Source organism: Myotis davidii, unplaced genomic scaffold (assembly GCF_000327345.1).
Source record: "Myotis davidii unplaced genomic scaffold, ASM32734v1 scaffold580, whole genome shotgun sequence".
Taxonomy (NCBI): Eukaryota; Metazoa; Chordata; class Mammalia; order Chiroptera; family Vespertilionidae; genus Myotis; species Myotis davidii.
Window position 1 is genome coordinate 2,501,883 of NW_006293313.1, and position 12,161 is coordinate 2,514,043.

Here is a 12,161-nt window from a genome sequence, read left to right on the forward strand (position 1 = left end):
TCTCTTTTTTGGTTCCCCTACAAATTTTTGGATGGTTTGTTGTAATTCTGTGGCAAATCTCATTGGAATTTTGACAGAAATTGCCTTAAATCTGTAGATTGCTTTGGGTAGTATGGATATTTTAATGATGTTAATTCTACCAATCCATGAACACAGTATATTCTTCCACTTGTTTATATCGTCCTCTATCTCTTTTTCAGCATCCTGTATTTTTCAGGGTACAGGTCTTTTGCCTCCTTGGTCAAGTTTATCCCTAAGTATCTTAATTTTTTTTGTTGCAATGGTATATGGGATTTTTTTTCTTTGTTTATTTGTTTCCCTTTCTGAGAGTTCATTTAGTGATGTATAAAAATGCCATTGATTTCTGGGTGTTAATTTTGTTACCTGCCACATTGCTGAATTCATTTTTTCATAATGCTGTTCCTTTTGTTTTTGTGTTTTTTTTTCTGCAGAGAGTGATAATGAACTCTCAAGTGGAACAGGTGATGTGTCTAAGGATTGTCCTGAGAAGATCCTGTATTCCTGGGGAGAATTGCTAGGAAGATGGTAAAAATTTATTTTTCTTATTGAAAATGTTTACATAATTGATGTTGAGTTAGTTAGATTTTATATTATATAATTTTGTTGTATAAAATATGTGTTCATATATCTTAATATTTAATGAATTTTTAAAAACATAAAAGTTAAAATAAAATTCACAAATACTCTTTATGTTTGTCTAGGTCTTCCCCCAGTATGGTCTTATATAACTTACTTTTGAAAGACATATTTTGCCTTATTATTTCTCCAGGCATAACATTGCTCAGAGCAGTCAATTTTATGCTGTATGCCAACACACATAGATAGCATTATTATAGGGTTACATTTTCTTTCTTTACTAAGACAGTTACACAAAAAGGAGCTGTAGAGTTTAGAAATACTCATTTCACCACTGATTATAAACTATAACTCAGTATGTTTTATTCTTTCTGACTATATTACTTTACATTTTGGGATTTTTTTTATCTGGAACTATCAAAAAAAGTACTCTGTTTATATTTATTGTAAATACTCTGTTTATATTTATTATAATTAAGTTTAAAAAAAAGATAATCATGATGTCATATGCTGATAAAATAATCTTGCCAATGAAAAGTTTCCTCCATATCAGTGTAGACATATGGAAAACACTTTTTTAACTGAGTATACAGATCAGATTATATGCATGCAAGTAGTCCAGGAGAAACTACAGAAAAAAAAAGTACAATAAAGTATAAGAACAATTAAACTACTTTTATCTTAAGAGTCAAATGAATGTTATTTATCATGATCTCCTATACATATCCTAAGAGACTCCTGAGTTAATTTGAAGATGTGTATTTATAGATCCAAGGGTTGGAAAGTTTATGACTTTTCATTATAAAATCTGGAAACTAGGTTTGTCAAATTCCTAATCAAAGTGTTGAGCCTATTATGCTTGTAAGGAGTTACCCTAAGAGGAAGAGAGGGCCTGCTGCCTCACCTTTATTAAGCAAAGAAAATTTGATTTATCATACATGTACAAATATAAAAAGAACACATCTCAGAATTTGTTTAGCTCATTAATTCATAGGGAACCAATAAGATATTAGAACCAATCAAAATGAGGATTTGATTTAGAGATTTGTATTCTCCACCTGACAATCCATTTGCATTGTATGAACAGGAATCACTTTGGGTACAAAGTGGGTACAAAAAACTTTTGCATTATTATCAGTTTTCTACATATTATCTTCTACCTGATGAGAGTTGTGCATTAGCCTAGTCAAAGACAAATAAATACACCCCTATGCCATCAGATAATTCTCAGAAGCTCCAGCATTCCATTGAAAGGATGTTCAGCAATCTCTTTAGTCCATAGTAAAAATTTTCCACTATTTTTCCCTATATTATTTCCAGAAGTTAATTTATTCATTGTAAGCATTGTTGACCTATCTAAATTTATTTCACATGTTTTTACTGATTTTGTTTAGTGTTATTGTCCCTATTATTTTATGATCAACAATTTTCAATTTAGATGGCCCTGAGTTAGTGTTGAAGTAAAACTATTCATGACACTTCTTAAAGACAGGTAGACTTCATTCAAAGGGGGCGGGGCTATCTTGATACAGGTATAGGGATCACTGAAGTGGGTCTTGTAGTGGGGGAGAAAGATTGGGCTCAACTTCAAATACAGCAAAAAAAAAAAAAGTGTGAATTTACAGCCAGGGTGCAAGGCGGAGGTCAGTGGATGGAAAATTACTAAGCAGAAACCTCAGGGGAAATGTGGGATCCTGGCTAAACTGACCTAAAAAGGGTTCTTAATGAAGACAGATCAGCATGCTCAGACATCACATGGGGGTGTGGAAGATAAGGAACCCAATTGGAAATCGAGTTTGATTAGATATGGAGGATGGGTGATTTTTTAAGGCATTCTCAATGTTTAACTCATCCTGGCACCAGAACCCCTGGTATCTGGCCCCTTTGTCCACCCATTACCCCTACTTTCCTTTTGGAACATATAGGTTCATCACTTAGAGGGCACAAAACAGATAGTCTGGGGGGTGGTGAATGCTGCTGGGATCCATTTGTCCTGCTGGTGCCCAGGACTGCATTCCTGTAGGTAAGTTCCCTGTTAAAACTCTAAACCAACAAGCTGGACTTATCTGCATTATTCTTTGGCCTCTTGGTTTCTTGGGCATTTGGGGGCTTGTTGATCCAGAGCCTATGATCCACTTTCAGCTTCAGGGTCACTTCTCCCCCATCCCCTGCCACGCACACACACTTAGCCAATTTGCCATACATTTATCTCAGGAGATTCAGATGGTTCTTTTTGTGCCTTGACATGCTGCTTAGAAATATTTAGTTAATACATTCATCTATACTAATAAAAGACAAAGATGCTAATTGACCATACCTTTGCTACATCCCAAGCCACTCCCACCAGCCAGTCAGAGTGACCATATGCAAATTAACCCAACCAAGATGGCGATTGTCAGCCACGGAGCTGGAGCAAGCAGGAGGCTTGGTTGCCTGGGCAATGAGGAAGCCAAGCTTCCCGCCAGCCCTGAGCTGGCTGTGGCCTCTGCTAAAGACAACATAGTTTCAATTATAGAAGATAAACAAATCCCAGATTCCTGCTTCCAGCCAGCCTCCACTGGGAGCTTGGGTGGCTGGGGGTTATAGCCAACCTGAAAACAGCCATCAGCCCCTCACCCAGGCTGGCCAGGCACTCCTATATTATAAAAGAGTAATATGCAAATTGACCCTAACAGCAGAACAACTGGGAATGACTGGTCACTATGACACACATTGACCACCAGGGGGCAGATGCTCAATGCAGGAGCTGTCCCCTGGTTGTCAGTGTGCTCCCACAGGGGGAGCTCTGCTCAGCCACAAACCAGGCTGGCAGCTGCCAGTACAGCGGTGGTGGTGGGAGCCTCTCCTGCCTCCTCAGCAGCGCTAATGATGTCTGACTGCAGCTTAGGCCTGCTCCCCGCTGGCTACTGGACATCCTCCGAGGGGTCCCGGGCTGCCAGAGGGATGTCTGATGCCAGCTTAGGCCTGATCCTCCCAGGGAGCAGGCCTAAGCTAGCAGGCGGTCATCCCCCGAGGGGTCCCAGACTGCAAGAGGGCACAGGCCAGACTGAGAGACCCCCCTGAGTGCACAGTTTTTTGTGCATTGGGCCTCTAGTTATAATGAGAAAGTTCTTAGGGTGATTTATAAAAAAGTAAATGAGAGGAAGAAAAACCTTTCCTTGATGGTGGAATAACACGGTTCACCAATAAAGAAAACAAGATCAAGGAACATAGTCAAAGACATCACAGAGCTTAAATTCTATCATTATCTCATGCTCTTCCCCCATTTCCCTTTTGACGCAGGCTTATACTTTATGTAAACTCATTAATATACTTTTCATAAAAACAGCAGTTCAGCAGTGGTGAGGGGTGTATGAATGTCTTATTTTCTTGTTTTTTTCAGGCACAATAACCTTGGTGTACGACCAAAAGGACTGTCCACGCTGGTGAAGAGTGGCATCCCTGAAGCTCTGAGGGCAGAGGTATGGCAGTTGTTAGCAGGCTGCCATGACAACCAGGCAATGCTGGATAGATACCGACTTCTCATCACAAAGGTAGGAAGCTATTTTCATGTTATGCTCATGGACAACATTTAACTCGTAACTCCAATAATGCTTTGGACCTATTTCAACATGCTATCGATGGGGTGCAGTGAATAGTTCTGCCTTTTGTTGGAACCCTTGCTGGATAGTGGAAAAAATACACCATAGTCAGCTGCAAACACTTTATGCTTTGGCTTTCATTTTTCCCTGTAAGTGACTTTATAATAACTATTTACCAAATTGGAATATATTTTAAGTGAAATAAAGTAACCTTTTTTGTTGTTGTTTGAGATTTATGTACAGTTATCTTGTTCACAATATACTTGGCTTCTAGTATACTTTAAAAATCAAATTAACTTAAAATGAAATTAAAAGGCCTTCTGTGCCTAAATGACCTTGCCATTCAATGATGTGGGCAGCTGCCCACATCAGGAGCCTCTGGATTCAATGTAGATTCCTTTGCTTATGTCTAAAAGGCTGATTTTAGAACATGGTAAAGGTCATCCTCAATCCTAGACTGTCTTTGTAGGTCTCACCTCCTAATTTTTTAATCTACTCTAAAATGTAGATTTTGAAATAATAGCAACTTAAAAAAAATTTTAATTCATAAATGTGATTTTTTTGATAACCAAGACGTTGTTCCTCAGGATATATCAACTTTTATAATTCCTTAACTCCTCTAATTCCTTTTTCCCGTCCTTCCTTCTTTGCCCCCCTCCCTTCCACAAATATTTTTGAGTGCCTAGGATATTCAGTCACTGCTAAATTCAGATTTTTAAACCATCTTTTATGATTAATGTTTTCTACAGTGGCATGTGCAAGGTGATCCATGGGGAGGATGCCTAAAGTTTCATTTGTATTTTTAAAAATACAAACACACAAGGATATGGAGCTGTATTGATACTTGCTATGCTGACATTTGTTGTGCTGTGGTACTGAGATCTCACTAGGTCCTTGGGCCCAGTGGCCACTTGTCCCATGTGGTTCAGGAGTGACCCGAGAGAAGAAGGGGTTTGCACACCTTGGAGCTGAATAACAGTGGTGCTGACACTCATATGTTTACTTTCAGAATATTACAGTTTTTTACAGTTTACATGTGCTTGATTATGTGGATTTATAGGTTATCTAGTTTTAATTTAACCTTAACTCATAGAATGGATGAGCGCTTTGAAAAGATTGCTGTCACATGATGTTAATAGCAAGATGTTTAAAAAACACTGAAATATCCCTTCAAGTAAAAAATAATATTATGATGATGGATGACAGAGCACCTGCTGTGGAAATAAACTCATGTTATAGAGAATGGCATTTGACATATTTGGCAATTTAAATACCACTATGTGATTTTGCCACTGAAAACTACATGTGTGTTATTATAAAAACTCTTTATGTCTTCTTACTTAAAAACCTGAAATCAGGAATTTCAAATATGGTTAAATTTGTACAAATAGTTGTAGAGAATTTGGAGACTGAATGTTAAAAATATAAAAATAACAGTATAATACAGTAGTACTGGTATGTAATAAAAATAGTGAAAGACATAGACATATATTGGAAGTTTATGCTCAGAAAAGTTGTTATTGATGGGGCTATCTGAGCAAAAATGTGCAAAGACCATAATTCTGGATGTCAGATCCCTTTTTCATATAAATAACAAACAGTACTTTTAATGGCTGCTCATGGGGTAGCAGCTAGAGGCTTTGTTAATTCATACCTTTCAAGATTTCAGACTTTGGGGGAAAAATTAAAATATTATTTGTGAACTCCTGACACTACAAGTATATGCTCATATGTGTGATAAAAGTTTTACCATATATACCGAGCGCCACGTAAAGAACGTGCTCAAGGTCCCAAGCTAGTAAGTAAGCAACAGCGCTTAGAATTTGAAGCCACAGTCGCCCTCCATAGTGAACACCCACCTTTCCTCCTGGATTTGAGTCTCACTCTTCCCACATATTAATTTGTGATCTTGAGAAGTCATCCCAATTTTCTAAGCCTCAGTTTCATCATTTGTAAAGCAGGGATCATTACTGGGATTGTTGTGGGAATTAAATAAAATGATACAGTGATTGGCACGTAGTAAGTATTCAAGATTAGCTTCTACTATTTTTACCAATATGATATTACATCATGAACATGATAATAGAGGTAATGGTTATGGTGTCAGTGTATACTTCTACTTCAATATGTGTGACAACTTCCAGCCACGTGGTTTTCATAAGCACACATGTGAATAACAGCTGATGGAATGGAGAAGGAATCTTTTTAGTAGAAGCATCAAGTGTCAGATTTGTCTTTTTTGTGTGTCTTTTTTTCTGGCTGGTGTATATCATGTGATATTTGAATTCTAAAACTTGACTTTGTAGTGATTTCACGAGTTATTATTTTAGTGGTTATGCATATTCAAGTATATCATAAAGTCCAATGATATTCTCTAAAAGTCACTCCTAATGACTGTCTGCTAAAATCAAGATTGCAAGGCAGGCATTAATTTCATTCACTTATTAACACACTCATTTATTCAGTAACTCTTTTTAAAAAATTAAATCTTTATTGTTTGTATGTATTATTACATATGTCCCCCTCCCCCCTCCTTGACCCCTTTTAACCCACCCCCAGAACTTTTATTGAGCATCTTTTATGACTGCACTCTCTTTGGTTTCTAGGGCTATGTAGATGAAAAGAGTTCATACCCTTGAGGAGTGTAGCTTTGGGGGAAGCCAGGCCTGTACACAGATAGGTCGAGTATATTCTGATATAGGGTATAATAGGTATCTTAATCATGTGTGTGGAATATAGATGAAGTAGTAACAGCTCTGCTTGGGTGCGCCAGGTGGGAATTAAATATGTCTGAGGAGTCTAGGAGAGGGAGTGCATTGTAAGGGGGCGTTTATGTAATGACTCACCTATCAGTTAGTGACTTGGTTGGATTATTCAGGGAGTCTTAGAAAGTGAAATCATTCCTTTCCTCACTCCCACCCCAGTTATCCAACTACATTCACTGTTCACGGATCAATGCTTGTCCCTTGCTAAATGGGAAGAATGTAATACAAGTTTATTCTTCTTAGAATAAACATATGAAATGAAGAACTGCAGAAAATATGTTGTATCAAAAAGATATCACAAGAAAATATTTATTTGATAACCTAGGATTGATGTAATAGAGTTTTATTAAGTAGTATAATGTCTACTCAGTAAATGTTTGAGTACCTGTTGTTTAAGTTCTGTGTTAGGATGGTGATGCATATTAATTTTTTAAATCAGTGAACTGAAAAATACTCTCTATTGGCTAAATATAAAACAGTATAAACTTGCAAAGAAGAAGGCCAAGTTTATAAACTGCAGAGAGCATGTGCTCGAACCTCTATCAGAGAGCAAAAAGGGCAATAATTGCCAATATTACTTTGGGAGTTGATGCGAAAATCTTTTTGGAATATAAATAAAAAACAACCATTTTAAGATTTCTGCAAGTTCTCTCCTTTTTTGAGCTTTGTATGAACAGATAAAGCTTCCTGTGTTTATCCTAGTCAGATTATTGGTACTGCTCAGAATAAAGCCTGTCTTCTCTCTGTCCTCCAGTGCGTTATTGTAGCAGATGGCTTTTAATAAAACATGTAGCTAAAGAAACATTTTTACTCTACTTTGTTAGAATGTACTATAATTATAGTTATGGACATTCTCAAGAGGAAATGCTAAAATTGGTATTTTTCTTATGATCGAATAGATGCATATGTAATTGAAAATATGGTGTCAGTTATGTATTTTTTTTATCTGATAAGCTTTCGCAACCAAATTAAACTCTGAACATCATTTAGTCAGGTAGATGTCTGCTTTTTCTTTATACGGTTTATTTTTAAAAAATTCACTGCAGTATATTAATCAACCAATGCTCAACACTAGATTTCATTGAGAGGCAGGGCATTGCCTAATTACACGCTGCTCTAGTCTCTGTCATCACCTCATCTAGTTGAGGAAATGAGCTTTTTGATAGAATGGGGTTATTCCAGCTGGGTCTGTACCATTGGGATGTATAAAATCCATGGACTCTTGTACTGTTGCAGCCATAAAATTTACAAAAATTTCTCCAGAAGATTTAGAGTTCTTTAAAATTTATTAATTAAAAAAATAAGGTAGGAAAGGAGAATAAAGAGCACTCACTATATTGTAATGTAAATACCTTGAACATGTAGATATTTCCTTTATTAAAGGAAAGTAAGAATTATTGAAAGAGATTTTAAAAGAAAATGTACCTTTTATTTTTTCTTTTCTTGTGTAATAAGGGTGGTGGTTTTTTACCACATAATATTATTTTTTCACAGTAGAATTTTAATCAAATTTTCTCAGTCCTCATCCCTTGAGCTCTTTCATCTTCTATCATATCTATACTGACTGACACCTGCATGTAGAAACTAGAATTAAATGTGAATCTGAGAACTAAAAGTTTTCCCCCAGTACTGAACATGTTTCTGCAAAAATTTAAAAATATATCCTTAATTATTTTCATACACTTAAGTGATAATGTTCTGTTTCTCATAACAAATGTTAGTTTCATTATCCTTTAAACAAAGTTAGTGGTTTTGAGGTAAATTGAAATAATGATTTTCTAATGTTACCTTCATTTTCATATGATGGGATTAGAGTAGGAGTACTCTGTTTTGAAGGAAGATTTTTGGGTGATTGTTGAGCATAGATGATTCAGTGGCATAAAAGCTATATTTATAGTTATAGACAAGGATAAGAAGAAAGCAGTTATATTCTTCTTAAATCTCAGAAATTTTCAGGAGCCTAGGATTACAGTGTGACTCCTGGATCCCAACTTCATAATAACTTTACTGATCATATCAGCACATATTTCTAGAGTATACATATTTATATTGTATGAGTGCCCCAGTGCACAGATTCATGCACATTGAAAAGAAATTATTTAGAAGGTGGCCAGTGGAGCAGGACTGGGTGAAATGGGCCGGACACACCCTGGAGCCAACCTCCAGTGGTCCCTCCCAGGCTGGCCGCACCTAGGGTGGCACTATGGCTCAAAGGGCATCTGCGGAGTGAACGGGATCCTTCCCGCAGGTGGGTTCCCTCAGCCTGGCCTACGGGGATCGGGCCGAAACCTGCTCTCTGACATCCCCTGAGGGGTCCTGGGATGCAAGAGGGTGGTTCTTGAGTGATGCACCCCAGAATCAGGCTCCCTACTCTCTGGTTCTGGGGTGCATCACCCGAGAACCGCTGCTGCCAAGTGACCGCAGCTCGGCAGCTCCTGTGTTGAGCATCTTCACCCTGTTGGTCAGTGTGTGTCATAGCTACTGGCCAGTCGGATGGTTGGCCGGTCACTTAGCCTTTTATATGTATAGATTGGATAATATGGTGTGATGAGTTCTCTTCAGGGTTTTTACTTTGGCTTTGATTTACTTTTCCATACAAATTTATGTTTAGATATATTTACCACTAATTAATGCCAAGGTTAAAAAAGGGAGAGATAGCAGATACCTATGAGGCAGGTACCCAAAGTCCACCCTACACCACTGTGTTACGTAGTTCTGCTCATGCTTTGGTACCAGTTCCATTTTGCAGCTTCTTGCTTAATTACATCACGAATCTCTCAGTATCTTCTCTTGTTTTGTGTCTCTTTATAGATTGTATGTCTTTGTCTCTTCATCATATCTTCCTTTATACCTGCCTTCCTTTTTAAATAGAGCTCTGAAAAGTGGTTTTCATTAATTGTTATATTTGCTTGGTTTCATGTTCCCTGTGACTTTCTCAGATTAGGCTGCCTTTTAGATGTATGGCTGTTAATTGATTTTTAAACTGACAAGATAGGAGACTGTGTCATCCTAGAGAGACTGTCATTTTGTTGTATTTTGTATCCCCAGGGCCTGGCACTAGCCCTTAATAAATATCTGTTGAATAATTAAATGAATTAAACTCTACAGGGCAGTGCTCCATGATTTGAAAAGCTTTAAAAAATGTTTTTATTGATTTTTCTTTTTTCTTTCTTTTTGAGAGAGAGAGAGAGAGAGAGAGAGAGAGAGAGAGAGAAGAAGAAGAAGAAGAAGAAGAAGAAGAAGAAGAAGAAGAAGAAGAAGAAGAAGAAGAAGAAGAGAGAGAGAAAGGGATAGAAACATCAATGATTGAGTGGCTGCCTCCTGCACGCCTGTACTGGGGATCGAGCCCACAACCCAGGCACGTGACCTGATTGGGAATTGAACCAGTGACCTCTTGGTGCATTGGACATCGCTCAGTGAGCTACACTGGCCAGGCCAAGTTTTACGATTTTCATCACATTTATTTATTTATTTATTTATTTATTTATTTTTTAAACATACCTCATTGATTTTTTACAGAGAGAAAGGGAGAGAGATAGAGAGCTAGACACATCGATGAGAGAGAAACATCGATCGGCCGCCTCCTGCACATCCCCCACCGGAGATGTGCGCACAACCCAGGTACATGCCCTTGACCGGAATCGAACCTGGGACCTTTCAGTCCGCAGGCCGACGCTCTATCCACTGAGCCAAACCGGTTTCGGCGATTTTCATCACATTTAATGAGTAGCTCTTAGGGACCACCCTTCAAGACTAGGCATTGAAAGTTATGGTTATTCTTCTTATTTTTAATTTTTTAAATCACCATTTATCCCCCCTATACCACTTTCCATCTCCACCCACCATTCCTCCATCCTGCAATCACCATACTGTTATCCATGTCAATGAGTTCTTTCTCTTTTTCTTCTGGAAAGTTGTCTTTTTAATTTGCTTAATTTTTTCATTATAAGAGAATTATATCTTTAGAGCTTTTGAGGAAGATATGTAATTGTTAATGTGTATACTTAAAGATCCCAAAATATGATGTGTAGTATGTCTCCTATTACAAATTTGAATATATCCAAGTTTCTACTTCCTTTTTCCATCAGAGAAAAATAAGCAGATGGAAAAAAAATAGATCAATGAGTAAATTTAAGGTATTGTTAGCCATAGAAAAATGTAGTTCCTTTGTGAAATGTCTTGAACTTCTTTAAGAAGATACTAGATAAATACCATGTTAAGGGATATTATTGATGCTGAAATTTTTTCAGACATTAAAGCTTTATTCCATAAAGCTTTTTTGATTTAATTGATATTAATTCCACAGAGTGTTTCAAACTAAGCATTGTAATTAATTTGATACGTTATACTTTTAAAGGAATAGTTGTATAATAACAGTTTTGATTCTTATTGGGTCACTTTTTTCTTTTTGTTAAATATTTACTTTTTCTAGATTCACAATCAGTTTTTTTCAGAAGTGCTTCTATTATGTGCATAATAGAATTTAACTTTTTATTTCTAACGAATAATGAATACACTAGGTAAAAGTTGCTCAAAATGTTTTTATTCCTGGATTGGAATATTATGGCTATGCATACTTACTTCTCTATAAGGGAGAACTTTACTTGTTACTGTCAGAATAACTCAATCACTTCTATCCTTTACAGGGCAGATCTCTGTCATGTTTATGAAAACTACTTGATATTTTAATAGATGACTTTTACCTTGATACCAGCAAAAATGATGTAAAAAGAAGCGATTCCATTTAACTCTAAATATTGAGTTCTTTTTTGAAAAGTATAATGGCAATTTTTATTTTACTTTATTTTATTTTATAACTAGAGGCCCGGTGCACAGATTTGTGAACTGGTGGGCTCCCTCAGCCTGGCCTGTGCCCTCTCACAATCCGGGACCCCTCAGGGGATGTCAGAGAGCTGGTTTCGGTCTGATCACCGCAGGCCAGGCCGAGGGACCCCACTAGTGCACTAATTCATGTACCGGGCTTCTAGTATGCATGTAAGATCCTTGGTTAATTTCTTCCTGCCCTCCCCCCTCTCCCCTTCCTTTTGAGATTCATTAGTCTGTTTCATGTTTCCATGCCTGTGTGTTGAGCGTCTTCCCCCTGGTGGTCATTGTGTGTCATAGCTACCAGTTGAATGGTCGCTTAGGCTTTTATATACATACTAGAGGCCCAGTGCACAAAAATTTGTGCACTCGGGAGGGGGGCGACGGGGGGCCC

General features: G+C 37.3%; 1 protein-coding gene across 1 annotated transcript in view; it reads left to right on the forward strand.

The window, feature by feature from the left end:
• The window catches only part of RABGAP1L (RAB GTPase activating protein 1-like), a 391,910-nt gene that overhangs the window by 75,660 nt on the left and 304,089 nt on the right, over positions 1-12,161 (forward strand). The window contains 2 exon segments of the mRNA XM_015566064.1: positions 453-546; positions 3,980-4,130. Of these exon segments, the coding sequence (XP_015421550.1) occupies positions 453-546; positions 3,980-4,130 (245 nt within the window).